General features: G+C 39.0%; 1 protein-coding gene across 30 annotated transcripts in view; it reads right to left on the bottom strand.

Moving 5' to 3' along the window:
- TMEM62 (transmembrane protein 62) overlaps nucleotides 1-24,520 on the bottom strand; it is a 55,918-nt gene that overhangs the window by 18,542 nt on the left and 12,856 nt on the right. For 15 of the 30 annotated variants that reach the window (XM_063794842.1, XM_024349156.3, XM_003314655.6 and 12 more), the window contains 6 exons: nucleotides 23,102-23,243; nucleotides 20,857-20,981; nucleotides 20,585-20,707; nucleotides 17,788-17,943; nucleotides 14,898-15,057; nucleotides 8,935-9,048 (listed from right to left, as the gene is read on the bottom strand). In XM_063794842.1, coding sequence (XP_063650912.1) covers nucleotides 8,935-9,048; nucleotides 14,898-15,057; nucleotides 17,788-17,943; nucleotides 20,585-20,707; nucleotides 20,857-20,981; nucleotides 23,102-23,243 — 820 coding nt within the window. The remainder of the gene's footprint in view (nucleotides 1-8,934; nucleotides 9,049-14,897; nucleotides 15,058-17,787; nucleotides 17,944-20,584; nucleotides 20,708-20,856; nucleotides 20,982-23,101; nucleotides 23,244-24,520) is intronic. The other 15 variants (XM_063794849.1, XM_063794855.1, XM_063794845.1 and 12 more) reach the window with 2 other exon arrangements.

The raw sequence follows: 24,520 nt of genomic DNA, 5'->3' as shown, positions 1-24,520 counted from the left end.
GATTTTTAAAGTAGCCTTATTAACAAAAATGGAAATGGCATCTGTGATACTGTGATATAAGAAATACATATTTTGGTCTTTGTCCCCACTGGTCAGAGCTCCTAAAATCCTTGTAATTTTCTAAGTGATAACAAGGATAGGAGCATATTGTTATAATATTTGGATTTTGTCTCTGGCTCCTGAAACAGCTCTAGAGTGATAAAGTAAAAGGAATACCTATTGTTATTAATAACAAGCCCCTTTTGGAGGAGGTAGAGCAAGATGGCCAAATAGAACCCTCCAGCAATCATCCACCCCTTTCCCCTCAGAACACCAAATTGAACAACTATCCCCACAAGAAAGCACTTTCATAAGAACCAAAAATCAGATGAGTGATCACAGTACCTGGTTTTAACATCATATCAAGGAAAGAGGCACTAAAAAGCGTAGACAACACAGTACTTCATTGCCTACACCACCCTTCCCCCATTCTGTGGCAGAGATAATCTGTGCACTTGTGGGAGACAGCAAAATGACTGTGAGACTTTGCGTTGGAACTCAGTGCTGTCACAGGGGAACACAACACAGGGCAGAATTCTGCCAGCACCCACAGAAGGAGCATTTAAGCTGGCCCTTGCCAGAGGGCAATCCTCTGCCCCAGTGGTAGGAACCTGAGTTCCAGCTAGCTCCAGCACCAGCTGACTAAACAAGTGCCCTGGGGTCCTGAATAAACTTGAAAGGCAGTCAAGCCACAAGGACTGCAGTCCTTGGGCAAATCTGGGTACTATGTTGGGCTCAGAGCCAGTGGAAATGGAGTGCACAAGACCCAGTGAGACACCAGTTGTGGTGGCCAGGGGAGTACTTGTGTCACCCATCCCCCAACTCTCCAGGCAGTGCAGCTCAAAGAGAGACTCCTTCCTCTTGTGGAAACAAGAGAGAAAAGTAAAGAGGACTTTGTTTTGCCACCTGGGTACCAGCTCAGCCACAGTAAAAATAAAGCACCAAGCAGATTCCTGAAGCCTCTGAGCCCAGGCCCTCACTCCTGGATGGCATTTCTAGACTCAGCCTGGGCCAGAAGAAAACCTGCTGTGTTGAATAGAAAGACCATGTCCTGGCAAGATTCACCATCTGCTGACTAAAGAGCCCCTGGGCCTTAAATAAACATCAGCAGTAGCCAAGCAGTAGTCACCACAGAACTTGGACAAGACCCAGTACTATGGTGAATTCAGGTGTGACCCAGAACGGTACAAACTGTGGTCACCTCTCCCACATATCCAGGCAGGCCAGCAAAGAGAGAGGCTCCTTCTGCTTGGGGAAAAGTGAGGAAAGAAAACAAAAGACCCCTCTCCCTCTCCCTCTCCCTCTCCATCTCCCTCTCCCTCTCCCTCTCTCTCCCCACGGTCTCCCTCTCCCTCTCTTTCCACGGTCTCCCTCTGATGCCGAGCCGAAGCTGGACTGTACCGCTGCCATCTCGGCTCACTGCAACCTCCCGGCCTGAGTCTCCTGCCTCAGCCTGCCGAGTGCCTGCGATTGCAGGCGCGCGCCGCCACACCTGACTGGTTTTCGTATTTTTTTGGTGGAGACGGGGTTTCGCTGTGTTGGCTGGGCTGGTCTCCAGCTCCTAACCGCGAGGGATCCGCCAGCCTCGGCCTCCCGAGGTGCCGGGATTGCAGACGGAGTCTCGTTCACTCAGTGCTCAATGGTGCCCAGGCTGGAGTGCAGTGGCGTGATCTCGGCTCGCTACAACCTCCACCTCCCAGCAGCCTGCCTTGGCCTCCCAAAGTGCCGAGATTGCAGCCTCTGCCCGGCGCCACCCCGTCTGGGAAGTGAGGAGCGTCTCTGCCTGGCCGCCCATCGTCTGGGATGTGAGGAGCCCCTCTGCCTGGCTGCCCAGTCTGGAAAGTGAGGAGCGTCTCTGCCCGCCCGCCATCCCATCTAGGAAGTGAGGAGCGCCTCTTCCCGGCCGCCATCCCATCTAGGAAGTGAGGAGCGTCTCTGCCCGGCCACCCATCGTCTGAGATGTGGGGAGCGCCTCTGCCCTGCCGCCCCGTCCAGGATGTGAGGAGCGTCTCTGCCGGGCCGCCCCGTCTGAGAAGTGAGGAGACCCTCTGCCTGGCAACCGCCCCGTCTGAGAAGTGAGGAGCCCCTCAGCCCAGCAGCCTCCCCGTCTGAGAAGTGAGGCGCCCCTCCGCCCGGCAGCCACCCCGTCTGGGAAGTGAACAGCGTCTCCGCCCAGCAGCCACCCCGTCCGGGAGGGAGATGGGGGGGTCAGCCCCCCGCCCGGCCAGCCGCCCCGTCCGGGAGGGAGGTGGGGGGGTCAGCCCCCTGCCTGGCCAGCCGCCCAGTCCGGGAGATGAGGGGCGCCTCTGCCCAGCTGCCCCTACTGGGAAGTGAGGAGCCCCTCTGCCCGGCCAGCCGCCCCGTCCGGGAGGGAGGTGGGGGAGTCAGCCCCCCGCCCGGCCAGCCGCCCCGTCCGGGTGGTGAGGGGCACCTCTGCCCGGCCGCCCCTACTGGGAAGTGAGGAGCCCCTCTGCCCGGCCACCACCCTGTCTGGGAGGTGTACCCAACAGCTCATTGAGAACGGGCCATGATGACAATGGCGGTTTTGTGGAATAGAAAGGGGGGAAAGGTGGGGAAAAGATTGAGAAATCGGATGGTTGCCGTGTCTGTGTAGAAAGAGGTAGACATGGGAGACTTTTCATTTTGTTCTGTAGTAAGAAAAATTCTTCTGCCTTGGGATCCTGTTGATCTGTGACCTTACCCCCAACCCTGTGCTCTCTGAAACATGTGCTGTGTCCACTCAGGGTTAAATGGATTAAGGGCAGTGCAAGATGTGCTTTGTTAAACAGATGCTTGAAGGCAGCATGCTCGTTAAGAGTCATCACCACTCCCTAATCTCAAGTACCCAGGGACACAAACACTGCAGAAGGCCGCAGGGTCCTCTGCCTAGGAAAACCAGAGACCTTTGTTCACTTGTTTATCTGCTGACCTTCCCTCCACTGTTGTCCGGTGATCCTGCCAAATCCCCCTCTGCGAGAAACACCCAAGCATGATCAATAAAAAAAAGAAAGAAAGAAAGAAAGAAAAACCTCAAGGAGAACAAGTTGGTGAAATATCTCTCCATCATTTCAGGAATAATTGATTTGCACTCTGACACAAACCAGTCCTGTATTTAACATATTAGAAACATGGCAATCCTCAGATATTCTGTTTGAAAGAAAAGATGCAATCTAATATGGGCAATGGATACATAGGTGTTTGCTGTATGATTCCCTCTACTTTGGTATGTTAGAGATTTGGGGTTATGGTTCTTGTTAAAACGAAGTAAGCACAGTCTACTCTGTCTCTGCCACCAAAACAAATAAAATCTCTGGAAAGAAAAAAAAAAAAAAAAAGAAAACAGAAGACTCTGCCTGGTAATCAAGAGAATTCTCCCAGTTCTTACCCAAGCCCACCAAGCCCACGTAAGGCTGCAAGAGTTGCAGTATTACTGGGCTTGGGGCACCCCCTTGTACAGATATGGCTGCAGTGACCAAAGACTTAGATCACAACCCTCAATTCTTTGAATACCTGGAAAGCCTCCTCAAGGAGGATGAGTACAAACAAGCCCAGACTACAAAGATTAGAATAAATACCTAACTCTTCAAGGCCCAGACACTGACAAACATCCACAAGCCTCAAGAACATCCAGGAAAACATGACCTCACCAAATGAACTAAATAAGGCACCAGAGACCATTCCTGGAGTGACAGAGTTATGTGAACTTTCAGACAGAGAATTCAAAATAGCTGTTTAGAGGAAGCTCAATGAACTTCTTGAAAACACAGAAAAGGAATTCAAATTCCTATCACAGAAATTTATTTATTTATTTATTTATTTTTAATTTAATTTATTTTTTTTTTTTTTTGAGACAGAGTCTTGCTCTGTTACCCAGGCTGGAGTGCAGTGGCGCAATCTTGGCTCACTACAAGCTCCGCCTCCTGGGTTCATGCCATTCTCCTGCCTCAGCCTCCCGAGTAGCTGAGACTACAGGTGCCCGCCACCACACCCGGCTAATTTTTTGTATTTTTAGTAGAGATGGGGTTTCACTGTGTTAGCCAGGAAGGTCTCTATCTCCTGACCTTGTGATCCGCCCACCTCGGCCTCCCAAAGTGCTGGGATTACAGGCGTGAGCCACCGCACCCAGCCTCCTATCACAGAAATTTAATGAAGACATTACAATAATTTTAAAAAATCAAAGCAGAAATTCTGAAGCTGAAAGATTAAATTGACAAACTGACAAATGCATCAGAATTTCTCAAGGGCAGAACTCATCAAATAGAAGAAAGAATTAGTGAGCTTAAAGACCATCTATATGAAAATACACAGAGGAGAAAAAAAGGAAAAAAAAAAAGAATGAAGCTACAAGATCTAGAAAACAGCCTCAACAGGACAAATCTAAGAGTTATTGGCCTTAAAGAGGAGGTACAGAGAGAGATCAGAGTAGGAAGTTTATTCAAAAAATAATAATAGAGAACTTTTTTAACCTAAAGAAACATATCAATATTCAGGTACAAGAAGGTCATAGAACACCAAGAAGTTTTAACCCAAATAAGACTACCTAACGGCATTTATTAACCAAATTCCCAAAGGGCAATGATAAGGAAAGGATCTTAAAAGCAACAAGAGAGAAGAAACAAATAACATGCAAAGGAGCTCCAATATGTCTGGCAGCAGACTTCTCAGTGGAAACCTTAAGGCTAGGAGAAAGTGGCATGACATATTCAGAAGGAAAATAATTTTATCTTAGAATATTATGTCCAGCAAAAATATCCTTCAAACATGAAGGAGAAATAAAGACTTTCCCAAACAAACAAAGCTGACTTTCCCAAACAAACAAAGCTGAGGGATTTCATCAACACCAGACCTGTCCTATAAGAAATGTTAAAGGAAGTTCTTCAGTCTGAAAGAAAACGATGTTAATGAGCAATGAGAAGTCTAGGCACAGTGATTCACGCCTGTAATTCCAACATTTTGGGAGGCCGAGGCAGGAGGATTGCTTGAAGCCAGGAGTTCAAGACCAGTCTAGGCAACAAAGTGAGACCCCGTCTCTACAAAAAAAAAGTAAAAATTAGCTGGTTGTATTGGCATGTGCCTGTAGTCTCAGCTACTTGGGAGGACCCCATCTCAAAAAAAAAAAAAAAAGAAAAGAAAAAAGAAATCATCTGAAGGTATAAAACTCACTGGCAACAGTAAATATACAGCCTAATATAGAATACTCTGACACTGTAATTGTGGTACATAAACCACTCACATCTTGAGTAAGAAGACTAAAAGATAAACCTATCAAAAATAATAACCACAACATCAGTTTTTTTAAGAGATGGACTCTTTAAATCTTTTCTTTTTAAGAGATGGAGCCTTTAAGAGATGGAATCAAACATCTGATCCACCAATAAAGAAAATTATAAATTGCTTCAGCATTGCTCTTTCTGAATTTAGATACTTAGACCAATATTGAAGCTAAGTAATTTTATACAATTATATTAAGCAATCAAATTAAAATAGTCCACTTTCATTGTACTGGGAGAAGGATACTTTGTTTTGTTTTAAAGTTGTATAAGAATAAAAAAACAGTATAGACTACACTGCAGGCTGAGTGAACATAGACTGTTTTCTTTTGCTTTCTTCTCAAGAAGTCATTCACCTGGAGATGAATTCACAATAGTGACATATGACCTAGGTGCTTGTTTCTCAAAGTAAGATCCCCGGACTGTCACTGGAATCCACTAAAGCCTGTTAGGAATGCAGAATCTCAGTCCCCTTCTCAGAATTGCTAAACCACAACCTGTTTTTTTGTTTTTTTGTTTTTTTTGAGACGGAGTCTCGCTCTGTCACCCAGGCTGAAGTGCAGTGGCATGATCTTGGCTCACTGCAAGCTCCGCCTCCCGGGTTCACGCCATTCTCCTGCCTCAGTCTCCCAAGTAGCTGGGACTACAGGTGCCCACCACCATGCCCAGCTAATTTTTTGTATTTTTAGTAGAGACGGGGTTTCACCGTGTTAGCCAGGATGGTCTCAATCTCCTGACCTCGTGATCCGCCCGCCTCAGCCTCCCAAAGTGCTGGGATTACAGGCTTGAGCCACCGAGCCCGGCCCCAGAACCATATTTTAATAACATCCAGGTTATTCATTTGAATATCAAAATTCCCCAAGCCTAATTTAGGTGACTGTTAAAAATCCACAAAAGAAAAAATAACAAATGATTTAAAAATCTTGTAATAATGAGATGCAAATGCTTATTAATAATATGTCTGAAAAAATCATACAAGTAACAAAAGTAAATTAAAATAATAATGATCTCACATTTTAAGTCCGTGAGAATATACACTAAACCTATCTCTGGGAGGTGAAATTAAGGAAGGTTTAAGTTTTCTTCTGAAAATTTTAGTGTATTTCTTTTTTTTATTTTTATTTTATGCTAACACCCAGGATAAATGAGATCTGAGGGAAATACAGTATAAATTACCATAGCTTCTCTAAAAGACAATTTAACAGTGTATATTAAAAACTAAAAAAATACCCATTTACTCATTTAAGAAATATTTATTGAGGGCCTACTATGTGCCAAGCATACCAAAATATAAGCCCTCATGGGGCTTATATTTTAATGAGCGAGGATAGGAAAAAAAAATGATGGTTATAAATAATAAATAATTTATGTAATTATGTATATAAATAGTAAAGTATATAAAATAGTGTGCCCACCCTTTGATCCAGAAATTCACTTCTAGAAATTTATCCCAAGAAACTATATTAGAGATATATCTAAAAACTTAGTTACAAGCATTATTTATACAGTAGAGGGGCAAATTAGAAACAACTTAAATGTCCAACAATAGAGAAGTGATTAAAAAAATTAAGGCAGCCAGGTGCGGTGGCTTACCGCTGTAATCCCAACACTTTGGGAGGCTGAGGTGGGTGGATCACCTGAGGTCAGGAGTTCAAGACCAGCCTGACCAACATGGCGAAACCCCGTCTCTACTAAAAATACAAAAATTAGCCGGGCATGGTGGTGGGCGCCGGTAATCCTGGCTACTCAGGAGACTGAGGTAAGAGAATCACTTGAACCCAGGAGGCAGAAGTTGCAGTGAGCCGGGATCGTGCCATTGCACTCCAGCCTGGGAGACAGAGCGAGACTCCAGCTCAACAACAAAAAAAAAAAAAAAAAAAAAAGGGCCAGGGGCAGTGGCTCACGCCTGTAGTTCCAGCACTTTGGGAGGCCGAGGCGGGTGGATCACTTGAGGTCAGGAGTTCGAGACCAGCCTGGCCAATATGGCAAAACCCCGACTCTACTGAAAAAAAAAAAAAAAGCTGGACGTGGTCGGGGGCACCTGTAGTCCCAGCTACTCGGGAGGCTGAAACAGGAGAATCACTTGAATCCAAGAGGCAGAGGTTGCAGTGAGCCAAGATCGCACCGCTGTACTCCAGCCTGGGTGACAGAGCAAGACTCTGTCTCAAAAAAAATAAAATAAAATAAAAATTAAGGCATATCTATGGCAATATAATGCAGCTAATATGTTATAATATAAATTGATAAGAGAAAATAGTCAAGACAAATTCCTCAGTGGAAAAAAATCAGACAGCAAAAGAGAATAAAGGTATAATAGTATTTTATGTTAAAAATACATATACAAAAAAAAATACATATACAAGCTGGGCATGGTGGCTCATGCCTGTAATCCCAGCACTTTGGGAGGCTGAGGCGGGTGGATTGCCTGAGGTCAGGAGTTCGAGACCAGCCTGGCCAACAGTGAAACTCCATCTCTACTAAAAAAATACAAAAAATTAGCTGGGCGTGGTGGCAGGCACCTGTAATCCCAGCTACTCAGGAGGCTGAGGCAGGAGAATCACTTGAACCCAGGAGGTGGAGGTTGCAGTGAGCCGAGATGGCACCATTGCACTCCAGCCTGGGAAACAAGAGCAAAACTCTGATTCCAGAAAAAACAAAACAAAACAAAACAAAACAAAAATATATATATATACACACACACACACATATATATATACACATATATGTGTATATATATATACACACACACATATATATACACATATATGTGTATATATATACACATATGTGTACATATGTGTATATATATACACATGTGTATATAAGAGAAAAATTAGAGTATCATAATGACAAATACAATGGTTATAATGGATAGTGTGATAAAAGAAAGATGTGTGGCTGATTTCACTTTATTTCTAAATTTTCCAAGTTTTCTACACTGAGCATATATTATTGATGTGGAAAGAAATATTCTTTAAAAAGCCTTAACCCAAGTTAGCATAGTCCCTATAATTCCCTTAGTTATCCTGGTTTTATAGCATCCTTAGTTATAATTCCCTTCGATATGATAACTAATATCCTTTGTTATAATTCCCTTAGTTATCCTGGATTTATAGCATCCCAAATGATTCATCCATGCCTCTGCTTCTTTTAATTCAAATCAACTTAAAAGCATTTTATTCTTCTAGACAAATAACTAACCTTTAATTTTGTAAGATTCAACTTTCTTGTCATATGTTTACAGTAGTCCCCCTTTATCCACAGGGGACACATTCCAAGTCCCCCCTAGAGGATGCCTGAAAACACAGATAGTACCGAACCCTATATATATTATGTTTTTTCCTATAAATACATACCTATGATAAAGTTTAATTTATAAATTAGGCACAGCAGATCAACAATAATAATAATAAAATAGAACAATTATAACAATATACTATAATAAAGGTTACAAGACTATGGTCTCTGTCTCTCAAAATATCTTATTATATATAATATTTTCAGACCATGGATGACCTTCGGTAACTGAAACCATGGAAAGTGAAACCATGGATAAGGGAGGACTACTGTATATTATTTAGGACTCTGCATTTAACATATGTAATGTTTAATTGAATTCACTTACCATGATGTAGTGATCAGTACGGAGAATAAATGATGCCAGGGGATCAAAACTGAGATGATTATTCTCTTGAACAGAAAATATGTGGTGAACACTCTTACTTCTTCCAGCAGAATCCTAGTAATAACCACAGAAGAAAAGTAACTTTCATGTACATGGAAATATTTATAATGTTCTAAATTAAAATAAGAATAGGTTTCTAATAACTACACTTTGTTGTTGTTGTTATTGTTGTTGTTGTTGTTGTTTTTCAAGGTTTCTCTCTGTTGTCCAGGCTGGCGTGCAGTGGTGCAATCATAGCTAGCTCACTGCAGCTTTCATCTTCTGTGGTCAAGTGATCTTCCTGATACAGCTGCAGGACTATAGGCACACACCACTACGCCTGGCTAATATTTAAATTTATTTTAGAGATGGGGTCTTGCTATGTTGCCCAAGCTGGTCTTGAACTCCTGGCCTCAAGCAGTCTTCCTGCATTGGCCTCCCAAAGTGCTGGCCTTATAAGTACTTTTAATAATATTTCTTAGGCCAGGCAAGGTGGCTCACACCTGTAATCCCAGCACTTTGGGAGGCCAAGGCAGGTGGATCACTTGAGGCCAGGCGTTCAAGACCACCCTGGCCAACATAGTGAAACCCCATCTCTACTAAAAATACAAAAATTAGCCAGGCATGGTGATACGCACCTGTAATCCTAGCTACTCAGGGGCCTGAGGCAGGAGAATTGTTTGAACCCAGGAAGAAGAGCTTGCAGTGAGCCGAGATCACGCCACTGCACTCCAGCCTGGGTGACAGAGTGAGACTCTGTCAAAAAAACAAAAAAAGAGATTAAAACCTATAATTCTACATTTAAAGAGTAAATATTAGCATGCACTCACATGTATTTTCCCTTTAAAAAAATTTTTTTTATTTCCCTCTGTTCCCTAAAAAGGCCTAGAAATAACAACAAAGCTAACAGTAATGAGCTACCTAGGCTGGTGCCCAGGTTGTGGTCTCAAAATAGTATTTTTCACTACAAGAAACCAGTGCTCTTTAGGGAAACAGCTCATTCCAGTTCTTGAATAGAAAGTGCACAAGAAGAGATATCTGCACTCCCATGTTTGTTGCAGCACTGCTCACAGTAAGATTTGGAAGCAACCTAAGTGTCCATCAACAGATGAATGGATAAAGAAAATGAGGTATATATACATAATAGAGTACTATTCAGCCATCAAAAAAGAATAAGATCCTATCACATTTGCAACAACATGGATGGAACTGGAGACCACTATGTTAAGTAAAATAATCCAGGGACAGAAAGACAAACATCACATGTTCTCACTTACTTGTTGGATCCAAATATCAAAACAATTGAACTCATGGATACAGAGAGTAGAAGAATGGTTACCAGAGGCTAGAAAGGGTAGTAAGGGGGCATTGGGAGGGAGGTGGGGATGGTTAATCAGTACAAAAAGCATAAAAAGAATGAATAAGACCTACTATTTGATAGCACAACAGAGTGACTAGAGTCAATAATAATTGTACTTTTAAAAATAACTAAAAGAGTGTAATTGGACTGTTTGTAAAACAAGGACAAATGCTTGAGAGGGTGGATACTCCATTTTCCATGATGTGATTATTACGCATTGCATGCCTGTATCAAAACACCTCATGTAACCCATAGATATACACACCTACTATGTACTCACAAAAAGTAAAACTTTAAAAAAATTTTTTTTAAAGAAAAAAATGCATAAGAAAAGCTTGGAATATCTTGTCAAATCAGAAAGTAAGAAAACGAACAAAGACTACTGGGATTGTGTCAAAGGGCTTAGTAGTCAACATGAAGAGGCTCCCACTAGCCAAAGGTGGAACAATTTGAGCATGGAAAAGAATAAATGCAATAGACTGAAATACATCAAGTATTTTTTTATACATCAATATATTTTTTAAACTTTGAATTTATAATACTACTAAATGTAAAAGACTCAGTCACCTTTGGCAGATACTAAAGAACCAACTCATTATTCTGAAAACTGCTTTAGTAAAGGGGCAATGGGGAAAGAAGAATTTATCTTGCATTTTATGTGTGAACTCTATATCTGGGTACCAAATAGATAAGATAATTTTTTCTTCATAGGACTGTTCTAATTAATATTCCTATAATAAGGAAAGAAAATGTGAATATCACCATTTTATAACTCTAATAAAAAATGGATTTAGGTAAGTATCATCAATGGCTACTAAAAACCCTTAGGTGAAAAGATAATGGAGGAATGAGCCAGCAGTGTGCTGGAGCTGGCTTGACTGCTCACAAGAGCCAAATGTTAAGTTTTCAGCAATTTTGCAGGCCACTTAGCATGGCGTTGGTAGCTTAAAACCAGCCATGGTAGAAATATTTATATTATGGGGATTGGTACAAATCAGGGAAATGCTACAAATCAGGATCCCCTCTCCTTGACCCCTGTAACTTGCCCCAAGCTGGTTACTAAATATTTACCAGCACATCAGTGGATAAGGCTACCAACAGCTGAATACACTGATCCATCTTAACATTATAGAAAGAGAGACAACCAAATATTATGGGCATCCTGTTAAAAGCATAAAAAACCAGATAAAGTACTCTTGCCAAAAAACAAACAGATGTAAATCTGATGAAACCTCTAAATCTAACTACCAATTATAGAACCTAAGGGGGACAGGGACAGAGGAACATGTTAAATGATACCCCAGGGATGTAAACAGCAAAAATCCAGAAAACAGGGAACTCCACAGGACCAAACATTCAGTTTCCAAAACAAATAAATTTTAAGGGGAAAAAAAAGAGGGGGGAGGTAAGGGACGCAATCTGTACAGTAAAAGAGACGAAAGAGACAAATCGGTTAAATAGAATGTAAGAGCCTTGATTGAATTCCGATTTGAACCAACCAAATGAAAATATACATATCTATTTATCTATCTATCTGCCTATCTATCTATGTAACATATTGGGATAACCGAACATTAGCTGGGTAGTTCGATATTACGGAACTACTGTTAGTCTTCCAGGTATGATATGGTATCATGGTTAAGTTTTTAAAAAACAGTCCTTATCTTTCACTGATACATATTGACATATTTACAGATGAAAGACATCATGGTGCAGGGAGGGGAGATAGGGATAAAGAAGGAACAAGATTGATCATGAGTTGATAATTGTTGAGATTGGCTGATGGATACATGGGAGTTCATTATAATATTATCTCTTTTGTACATTTAAAATTTTCCCATTATAAAAAAAACTTAAAAAATAACAATAAGAACTTACAGTTGTGTTTTTTAAGCTTTTATTGCTCAAAATGTGCTTATATTAAACTATGTTAGTGTTTTAAAGCAGGAATCTAGATTTCTCTAATGTTTGAGATTAGACCTTTCTAGGGTCTACTCTTTAAATTGGCAAAGTAGGCACAATAATCTTAAACTACAGGTACTCATACTTTAGTGGACATCAGAATCACCTGGAGAGATTGTTAAACTAGATTGCTAGGTCCTATCTCCAAAGTTTCTGATTCAGTAGATTTCGGATGGGACCTGAGAATTTCCATTTCTAACAAGTTCCCAGATGATACTGATGCCACTAGCCCAGGACCCACATTGAAAATTGATCTAAAGGTCTAGTTGCTACTAGACTGTGGGGAACCTATAGATATTCAATAAATACAATGAGTAGGTAAAATATTAGATAATAAGTGTCTTCTCCCACAGATTTTGAGTTTCAAATCTGACTTATCTACAGTTTACTGTATTTAAAAGGACAGAACTTTCCCATGAATGAATGAAGGGACCAGGTTCCCTATTTAATACTCAGTAAGTTGTTTAAAGTTATACATATAAGAAAACAGAAAACAGATCAGTCCTTGCCTGAGAATGAGGATGTAAGGAAAACAGATTGCAAAGGATACAAGAAAACTTTTGAGGGAAATGTATCATATTGCTTGTAGGCGATGACTTCAAGGATGTATACATATGTCAAAACTCACCAAATTGTATACTTTAAATATACAGGGTTTATTATGTTATTATGTATAAATTATACCTTGATACCGTTGTAAGAAATGTTAAACATACAAAAAGTATGTGATTTTACATTTTTACTAAGGATTCAACTAAGCAGCCAGAAATGTTTCAAGGAATATAAGCTATGGTTTTTTTTTCTTCATAAAACTACAGAAGTTGTATGTATATCTTATTAAGAAAATAATACACTGGGGTTCTGAGGCACTCCAGACTGTAGTGACTGTGAAGACAGGGAATAATTTATTCTACGTGCACATGAACCTTCAAGTCTCTTTAAAATGATCCACCTTCTTCTAATATGAAAGACCTTAAGGGTTCATCCCCAGCTATCTCTCCTTCTACTTCTGCTGTAAGTTTTTTCTTCCTTCTACACAGAACATTTTAAAGATGGATGGCATAGCAGAGTGTCTTCTTTTGTGCAGATGTACAAGTTTCTCCATTTACAAACCAAGGGTAAAACTACCCCCAACAAAGGATTGTTTTGTGGATTAAGTAAAAAATTCTAAGTGCCTAGCATCTCCTTAGAGGGAGCTCAGTAAATAGTTTCTTCCTACTCAACCTGTCTCTGTAGGGGGGATAAAAAAGATAATGAAAATAACTACATATGTTTTCTGAAAAATTATTTAGTGTTTCAAATTAAGTCTTAATATTGGAAGATTAAATAGTTAACAACTGTCATCAAATCATAAAGTTGCAGAAATTGACAGGTGTGTGTGTGTGTGTGTGTGTGTGTTTAAGAAACTTATTTCTGAGCACAGCTTATCGCCTTAAGAGTTTAATGAAACTGCTCTATTTTGGTAATGATTATTATTTTCTACTCTGGCAGGTGCTAATAAATTAAATGCCCTAAATTGAATCAGAATAAGAAAAGGCAAACAGGTACTGCATATGCTAACAATGCTTATTCCTCTAACAAAAAAGTGCTTCTGATGCACTGAAAATTCTGTGTCCTGAAGCTTTCAAATAATGACACAATTGTCCTACAATTAGAGACAGCAATCAAAGACATGGATACATAATACATGTTTTCTGACTTATTCTATTACCTTTGGGTATACTGGGGAATTTGCCCCTATTATGAAAAGATTCTGGGCAAAGTTGGAAGAAAACACAAGAATGATTTCCTGGGGCTAAAAAAAGGGAGTCTATGGCCACTCCTCTTCTCCTCTGCCTAGTTTTTAATCTAATATTAGAATTATTCCAAGTGCCCATTTTCAGAATATACTAAATACAGTGTATTCAATTTATTTTTATTTTTATTTATTTATTTTTTGAGATAGGGTCTCGCTTTGTTACTCAGGCTAGAGTGCACTGGCACAATCAGAGCTCACTATAACCTTGAACTCCTGGGCTCAAGCGATCCTTCCATCTCAGCCTCCCAAGTAGCTAGGACTACAGATGCACGCCACCATGCCCAGCTAACTTTTATTTTTTTGTTGAGATGCGGTCTCACTATGTTGCCCTGGCTGGTCTCAAACTACTGGCCTCAAGCGATCCTCCAGCCTCAGCCCCAATTTTTTCACTTTTTTTGTTTATTTTGAGATAGGGTCTGGCTCTGTTGCCCAGGCTGGAGTGCAGTGGTGCAATCTCAGCTCACTGCAACCTCTACCTCCTGGGCTCAAGTGGATTCTCCTGCCTCAGCCTCCTGAGTAGCTGGGACTACAGGCACATGCCACTGTGCCCAGCCAATTTTTGTATTTTTTTGTAAAGACAGGGTTTCACTGTTTTGCCCAGGCTGGTCTCGAACTCCTATGCTTAGGTGATCTGCCTGCCTTGGCCTCCCAAAGTGCTGGGATTACAGGCGTGAGCCACCATGCCCGGCCCCCAATTTTTTTTTAAACATGGTTTCATTACCAATTGACTAAAAAATTCCAAACCAGAATTCATTGTGGCTACAGCTTAATCATTTACATAGTAAACATAAATTACTAACTTACCTGGACGATTACTTCTATGTTATGTGTCCCACTACTGTAGTTTCTAGGATTCCACTTCAGTACGAAAATGGGACCAGACACATGAACAGCCTGGCCTAAATGAACTCCATCAATCTTAACTGTGACAGAAGTAATGGAGGATAAGGAAAAGGCCAAGACTCTAAAATGAGAGCATATATAAAACACATGGTTTGAGGTTTGTCACTGTTTTTGCAAAGGAGAATAACCTTATTGTAACTTGCAGATATACATGTATAGGCAGAACCATCATATTGTACAACAGCAGGAGCCACTATTGATATGATCTGGTTTCTTTCTGAATGGTGGCTTCTGGAGTTGGACAATTAGCAAAACTGAACTGGTAAGAAATTCGGAGCTATTACTTTTTAGAAAGAAAAATCAATTTTCTTTTGACAAATCTAGGTAAGGTAGATTCAAAGTTCTTTCTGAAGAAACTCCAGAAGTACTGATTTTTCTCTTAGGAAAATAATATAGGGTGGAAATCTCATTTTGTTAATCTAATGTCAAGCCTACCATCTACTCATTTGGTACCAGGGTGTCTGTCCCAAAGAAACAGGGTTATAACCAGGACTAGGCTACCAAGCCCTTTCAGAGAGTATGACACCTAAACCTGATATCCAGCTCCCACCAAAAAACCTGACTGACACATGTGCGTTCCATTTCATTAGTGATGAAAACAATAAATGTAAACATCTTGGTACCATTTTTTACAAGTTAATTAGTAAATACTTTTTAAAGCATAATATCCAATAATAATAAGAGTATTGTGAATTTGGCATTCATATTGCTTGGTAATATCATAAATTAGCATCTGTTGTTGAAAGTAATTGGATACCTGATACACTGCTGGTGGGAATGTAAAATGGTGCAGCCACCATGGAAAACAGTATGGCAGCTCCTTAAAAAATTAAACAGATAATTACCATATGATCCAGCAATTCCACTTCTGGATATATATCTAAAAGAAGTGACAGCAGGGACTTGAACCGTTATCTGTACACTCATATTCATAGAAGCGTTATTCAATATAGCCAAAAGTTAGAAGCAACCCAAGTGTCCATTGAACACATAAACAAAATGTGGTATGTGTGTATGTGTGTATACATATGTGTGTGTGTGTATATATATATATACACACACACACACACACACACAATGTACAATGGAATATTATTCAGCCTTTAAAAGGAAGGAAATTCTGACATATGCCACAACATGTATAAACCGTGAAGACATCATGTTAAATGAAAATAAGCCAGTCACAAAAGTATAAATATTGAATGGTTCCACTTATATGAGTTAGCTAGAGTAGTCAAATTCATAGAGACAGAAAGTAGATTGGTGGCTGCCAGGGGCCGTGGGAGAGGGAAGAACAGGAAGTTATTGTTTAACGGGTAAAAGTTTCAGTTTTAGAAAATGATAAATGTTCTGGAAATGGATAATGGTGATGGTTGCAAAACAATGTAAACTTGAAACAAACTTAATGCTACTGAACTGTACACTTAAAAATGGTTAAAATGGTACATTTTATGCCATGTGTACTTTGTTTAATCATGCTTACCATGATTAAAAATAGTGATTTTAGCTCCAAAAAAAAAGGGATTGAGCAATTTTTATCAACAGTCATAAAAGAATTCAAATTCTTTCACCTAGAATCCCACTTCTAGAACTCTTTCTTAAAGAAATTATTCAAGTGAAGGAAGAATATATATGTACCAGATATTCATCCACAAATAAGAAAAACCTTAAAAGTTCACCAATGAGATATGAAAATGGTTAGAAAAACTGTGGTACATTCTTTGTGCTAAAAGAAAACAAATCAGGAATTAGAATAGACTGTGCCTTATGATTATAATTATATAAAAACATCTTAAGAGAGAATGCCTGAGAAGAAATACTCAGAAGTGCTAATAATAGTTCTATTAGAAGTGGAGAAAAACATACTTAAAATCCCATTACCCTATTTTCCAAAGGTTGTTCTATTGTATTACTTTTCAAAATAAATTGTAAAAGTATATTTTAAAAAGTGCTCTTACATTTGAAACAAGTTATATATCTCTTTGCAAAAAGAATGTTAATGTCCCATTTGGATTCTATTAATCTATATAATCAAATTCATGGCCAGGCATGGTGGTTCAAGCCTGTAATCCCAGCACTTGGGGAGGCGTAGGAGGGCGGATCCCTTGAGGTCAGGAGTTCGAGACCAGCCTGGCCAACGAGGTGAAACCCTCTCTCTACTAAAAATACAAAAATTAGCCAGGCGTGGTGGCACACATCTGTAATCTCAGCTACTCCAGAGGCTGAGGCATGAGAAAAGCTTGAACTCGGGAGGCGGTGGTTGCAGTGAGCCAAGATCAGGCCACTGCACTCCAGCCCGGGCAACAAAGCAAGACTCTGTCGAAAATCAAAACAAAACAAAACAAAACAAATTCATTTGCCAACTGAATTTTCAATTCCATAAGGATTATATATATAGCTTTTGCTTTCTTAGAAGGCTACATAACAAAATGAAAAAAAATTTGATATATAATGCAAATTTTAAAAAGTAGACTATAAAGGAATATGTACATTATGCTTATAGCAATGTAAAAGCATCCAAATAAAAAGGCTGGAATAAAATAAAACAAAAATAATAATGGTAGAATTATAGATTTCTGAATGGTTTTTAAAATTTCATCAGCTTAAAAAAATGATATGCTTTTTAACTTAATGGAAACAAAACAGTAAGCAATCCATCTTTATATAATGTTTAGGTTGTTGAGAAAACTAAAATGGGGCATCTCATAGCTTTCACATGGGAATGCAATCACAATGACTTATTCTCCTTCATTATCAAACTGAAAGTAAATTCTAAAAAATTGCTACATACCTGATGTGTGTTGAGTGAAGAAGTCTTTCTAGTGGTTCATGTTCACCACAACTATAAAGGAGTGATTTAGGATTGGTGATAAGAACCACAGGCCACTTGCCAAAGATCAAATCTGCAAAGCTAAAGAGGTCATGATCAAAAGCAAAAATCCGGTACCTAAAGACCAGATAATGATAAGGTAATTTAGTCACTTCACATTGTAAGAGGTCATGAAGGTAATATACAGAACAAATATAAAAATACATAACTAGGACTTTTTTACATGATTAATTTGAATACAGATTAAGTAATATTTTCTTTCTTTCTTCCCTTACCCCATCACTTTATCCTTCACATTTGTCACATAACTGCCTCTGACTGGGCAATGGATTCAACTGTCCTCTTGAACAACACCTGGTACACGGCATGTACTCTTTAATTTTTAAATAAATACTTGTTGAAGTAACTCATCTTATCCCTGTACTTTAAGACAATTTTGAACCTAAAATATTTATTATAACCCTAATACTTGACATTCTTCATCCCATCAACAATGCTACATAAAATATTAAAATGGTTGATATGAACAAAATTAGAAATCTTTCATGCTTCTTTTAAACCTTTATTTATTTATTTATTTTTTTTCTTATTTTTGAGATGGAGTCTCACTCTGTCACCCAGGCTGGAGTGCAGTGGCGCAATCTTGGCTCACTGCAACCTCTGCCTCAGCCTCCCAAGTAGCTGGGATTACAGGTGCCCGCCACCACACCTGGCTATTTTTAGCAGAGATAGGGTTTCACCATGTTGGCCAGGCTGGTCTCGAACTCCTGACCGCAGGTGATCCCCCTCACCTTGGCTTCCCAAAGTGCTGGGATTATAGGCGTAAGCCACCATGCCTAGCATTAAACATTTATTTCTATAATTTCAAAGAAATTAAAGTTGTTTTCATTTTCCAAATGCAATAACAAAAGGTATAAAATATTCACTAAAGAATAACCAAAGTTTTATATTTTCTAACTTTTAGAACTAAAAAAAGAAATGATTCACTATGGCAGAAACAATAGTGCTCACGAAATTCTCTACACATTCCCCTGAATTTCCCAGTCTCCTGGTATCAGGTTGGGACCATGTGACTAGTTTTGGCCAATGGGCTGTGAAGAGAAGTGACACATATCATGCCTGTGGTCCAAAGTACTTAAGAGTGGGTGTGAGTTCTCCTAGCTCTCTTCCCTGCCCTGGAATCGACATGTCGAAATAGGAATTTTAAGATGGAGGAAGTCTGAATTACTGACTCATCCCATGGATAAGAGTTGTTCTGACTCATATTGAATTTATACAAATGAAAAACATTTGTGTTAAGCCACTGATATTTCTGGATTTATCTGCATCTACAACAAGGCCTAGCCTAATATTTCCAATATACTGTTTTTAAAAATTATTCTATTGTAACTAACACAATTTAAGTGTTTATAAGGGCAGGTAAAGTTTAGGTCCTTTTATCTGGAGTACACTCCAAATAAAACCCCAGGGTTGGAACACAGGAAAGCTGGTGGAGAGAGAAAGGAAATGCCTTCATAATTAACATCACAACTTGTAACTGGAGCACTTAGAAGAAATAAAGAAGCTGGTCAAGGCTTAGTAAGACTATCTCACAAAAGGCAATCATAGCCCAGCCCACAGCCTCACAGCCATGAACAGACAACTCTTAGCTCAAAGTAATTATAGTTGCCAAATAATTACACGTTTCAAGCATAACTCACACAGTTTTTAAAAAGTCAACCAAAATGAGGAAGTACCTTCCAAGATGTAAAGTTCCTTTTTAATTAATGGAAGTAGTTAAAAATAAAAAGATAACATATTCAGCTCAACAAACCTTTGCTGAGTACCTATTATCTGAGAGCACAGGGTTTGTGTAAATTAAATAACTGTAATAGTTAAACAATAAGATGATACTCCTCAAAACTTGATAAACTATTTCACTTAAATACTTCTTTTTAAAAAAGAAAAAACCATATATTTAACTACACTACATGCTTTTGATAAACATATTTTCTCTTAGAGAGACTTTAACCTTAAAAAAGCCAACTATCATCTATTTGAAGAAGTTAAATCACTACCATCTTGTAACAATAACCAGTATGGTAGATACAAAATTCAGGAGGAAAAACATGACACTTCTAGTCCTAGTATTTCTCAAATTGTCATGCATAGACCATCCAGAGGGCTTTTAAAAAAGGCAGTTTGGGCCAGGCGCCATGGCTCACGCCTGTAATCCTAGTACTTTGGGAGGCCGAGGCAGGTGGATCACCTGAGGTCAAGATTTCAAGACCAGCCTGGCAAACATGGTGAAACCCCATCTCTACTAAAATACAAAAATTAGCTGAGCATGATGGTGGGTGCCTGTAATCTCAGCTACTCTGGGCAGCTGAACGTGACTCTGTCTCAAAAAAAAAAAAAAAAAAATGTAATTTGTTGGACCCTAATCCAGACCAACACAATCAAAATCTCTAGAGGTAGCACCTGAAAATTTTTATTTTTCATAAGCTCCTCCATAATTATTGTGCACACTAGAGTTTGAGTCCAATTCCTAATGGACATATCTTGAAAATCCAATGTAACATAGTGATAGTAAACATCACTGCTTTGACAAGGTTTCCGCAAAATGACAAAGATTGCAGAGACATATATTACTTTAAAAAAACAGAAATATCACAAGTTTTTCTTTAACTGTGATCACCCATGATATCAGTAAGAAAACTATCATTGCTTTGGCAAAACTTATGTGTATAAGTTTTCTTCTATGGGGAGGTTCCCTTACCTCCTATTATCCTTCCAGTCTCCCACCTCAAGTTCCAAAGTGCCCTGGAAGTGACGAGTGTGCAAAACAGGCATCAGTCCACCAAGTGTATGGAGATGTCCACACAAATAAGCTATAGCCGAACTAACCAATGAAAAATAAATGAAATAAATGAACAAAGATAATGCGTGAGGCCAAACTAATAAAAATGTCTTGCCAGAAAAGCAGAATAGGTAACAGCAAAATAAAAAAACTAAAAACAAATTAATTCTGATTTTGGAAGCTTGTCTCACCTCATTATTGACCGGATTCCTGGTGATGGAGAAAGAATAGTGGATGTTGTAAAGTGTCCAAACCAAATTGTATGGTTGCTCCGACTGCTTTCCTTGGCCAGTAATAAGAGCTCCTCCATCTTTTTCTGAGATGGGAGAAAAATGGAAGGATCTTAAATTAGGGCTCAGGCTAAAATCTAATGTCAACAGATTAGAAAACTCCTCTGAAGATTTATAATAATTATTATATGTGTCTAGGCCTTAAACCTTACTAGTTAATGACCTCTATGGACCTCTGTAAGTTTCAAATTGTTTTCACATACATTATATTTCATTTGATACTAAAAATAACTCTGCAATAGGTAGGGTAGGTATTATCCTCTTTTAATAGATAAGGAAACTGCGAAATGAAGTCATCACTAATCTTTACAGCTTTGTATAACACTTTACGATTAATAAAGAGGATACAGAAACTAAACTTCTAAAATAATATCATGGAAAGCCTTCTACCTAAATGTTTATAACAGCTCTGATAATAGCCAAAAACTAGAAACCATCAACAAGTTGTAATACATCCACACGATGGAACAGCACTCAGCAATAGAAAGGAAAGAACTACTGATACACACAATCATACGGATGGATCTCAGAAACATTATACCGAGCAAAAGAAGCCAGACCCAAGAGTACATACTGTATGATTTCATTTATACAAAATTTTAGAACAAACAAAATGAATCTATACTGATAGAAAACCAATCAGTGATTCCCTAGGAAGTGAAGACAGACTGTACAAGGATGACAAGACTTTAGGATGATGGAAATGTTCTATGTCTTAACTGTGGTGACAGTTATACCAATATATACATTTGTCAAAACTCTTCAAACATTTAAAATGAGGGTATTTTATAGTACTCAAATCATACCTCAAAAGTTGATTTCAAAAAATAACTGGTACATATGTAAATATGCATTAATATTATATGTAAGGTGCTTACAGCAATACATTTCTGGGATCTACCCTCAGGGTTTTTAATTTGATAAGTCTGGGGCAAGGCAAGGGAATCTGTATTTTGTAACACTCCAGTTGGTTTTCATGTACATGATCCTTGAATTCTACCTTTAAAAAACACTATACTAAGGAATGGGATTTAATATAAGTTCATCAACCCTGACTAAAGACACTTGATAGATAAGAAACAAAATAGAACCTAATTAAATAAAATGCCTAAAGTAACACAATGCATTTGACAATATTCTGTTCACTTGATTTCACATTCTTTCGAACTCTCGTATAACTCTGAACCTCTTAGTTCTAATTTAGCAAATTCTGCTCTTTATTATATTTATTTCTATACTGGTCTTATACCTCACCACTAGATTAAATACTCTAAGAGTCTAAGAACTTGATCTTATCACTTTTGTATTCTTTCATATGAGCACATATGTCTTACTTAGGGGCATATGCTTATTAAATAATGAGTTGGCATTTACTATACCAAGAAATAATAAGAGGTTCTCAAATGAGACTTTCCACACAGTTTAAATCCAGCAATCACCTAGCCTTGTCAAAATACTTGAAAATAAACTTATTGATTTCAATAGTCATCCTTCTCTTCTTTAAAAAAATATAGACCAGCTGGGCACAGTGGCTCATGCCTGTAATCCCAGCACTTTGGGAGGCTGAGGCAGGTGGATGACTTGAGATCAGGAGTTCGAGACCACCCTGGCCAACATGGCGAAACCCCCTTTCTACTAAAAATGCAAAAATTAGCTGGGCATGGTGGCACGTGCCTGTAATCTTAGCTATTTGGGAGGCTGAGGCACAAGAATTGCTTGAGCCTGGGATGTGGAGGTTGCAGTGAGCCGAAATCACACCACTGCACTCCAGCCTGGGCGACAGAGCAAAACTCCGTCTCAAAAAATAAACACTAGTTAGAACTGGCAATTGTGGGAACTTAGGAATATACCACACAAAGCTGTATGTCCTGTAACTTGCAAAGTGCATCCTGTACTCAGTACCTATTTAATAAATGTTTACTCCATAAAGTGTGAGGTACTTCTTTCTCAGATTTTGGGACAAGAAAAAGGATAGCAAAAATAGTGCTGAAATAGCCAGTAACTTCTAGCCATACCTGTAACCAAGTTAAATTTCTCCGAAGCATTCCTAGATAACAACTAGTTTACTTTTGATAACTTTAAGTGATCCACACGTATCCATGAAAAAATAAGTAAGCTACAAAGGGAAGTAAGATTTTTACTGCACCTTATCTAAAATTCCAAAGAAATTATAGGGTCTCTTAGGCCCTGGATTTACAGTGGCATCTACACAGATGAACGAATAGTTGCCAAAGGGCGTACTGTGGACATAATGGAAAGAGCCATCTCTACGTACAGCAGAATATTTCCTAAAAAATAGAAGACAGGAGGGTGTTAGTGTAATAAAAAGACAATGCTTTAAAATTCCTTCCCTAATACGCTAGATTTTACCTTCCTTTGAAAACGAGATTTGCTGATCTGACAGAAATATACTAAACTAGATCCACAATGGATAAACTGATGAAATTTCAAAGTTTTTCTCCCATTGTCCCCAAAGACTCATGCAAACTCATTCAATAACCAAATACAAGTTCACCAAGTTCAGAAGTAAGACGGCTCTTTTAGGGAGTCCATTAAATGTTCAAAAAGAAATCAAAATCCAGTGGAACAGTATTTATCAATCATTTGCAGATTTAGTGAGGGCCTACTAAGTACCTAGAATTCTTGGTGTAGTGAGATACAAAAGCTGTCTACTTCTTGAAACAGGACTACAGAGGCTTAATTCACAAGAAAGACTTGCAAAGATGAAGTCTTTAAGCAAGGAGAAAAAATATTAGTCTAGGTCTGGGTTGTTAAATCTTTTTCAGTTCCTAAAGATATATTGATAACATACACAGGGTCTATATCCACTAATGAAAGTTTACCACCTTAAGCGTCAACAGTGTTCAGGTGTCCATAAAACTGCAGAGTGAAGACCAGGAAGAAAGGATGAGTAACACAGTACAGAGCAGGCACTCATTAAGTATGTGTTGAATAAATAAGAAGGAAAGTATAGATTTTATTGGAGGGCATACCTATATTATTCAAATGTCAGAACATTATAAGAAAAGTTGGTATTATCGTTTATCTAAGTGTCTTACATGATTTTTACCTAACAGCATATATTTAAAAATACAAATAAACTCCTGAAATTTAATATGCTAGTGGGCCACAACAACCATCAAATATAATGTAACCCGAGTAAATATATGATATAGACATTACAACTAATACTCAGAAATTAGTCAAACCCAATTTAAACAATGTCAATTCGTTCTACTGCCTTTCTTCTTGGTATTTTTAAAATTTCCATTTCAGGGCCAGGCGCGGTGGCTCCCGCCTGTAATCCCAGCACTTTGGGAGGCCGAGGTAGGCAGATCACGAGGTCAGGAGATCGAGACCATCCTGGCTAACATGGTGAAACCCCATCTCTACTAAAAATACAAAAAAATTAGCCGGGCGTGCTGGCGGGCGCCTGTAGTCCCAGCTACTCCAGAGGCTGAGGCAGGACAATGGCTTGAACCCGGGAGGCGGAGCTTGCAGTGAGTGGAGATCGTGCCACTGCACTCCAGCCTAGATGACAGAATGAGACTCTGTCTCAAAAAAA

This window comes from Pan troglodytes, chromosome 16 (assembly GCF_028858775.2).
Source record: "Pan troglodytes isolate AG18354 chromosome 16, NHGRI_mPanTro3-v2.0_pri, whole genome shotgun sequence".
In the NCBI taxonomy this organism is placed as follows: domain Eukaryota; kingdom Metazoa; phylum Chordata; class Mammalia; order Primates; family Hominidae; genus Pan; species Pan troglodytes.
This window is presented reverse-complemented; position numbering and strand designations above follow the sequence as displayed.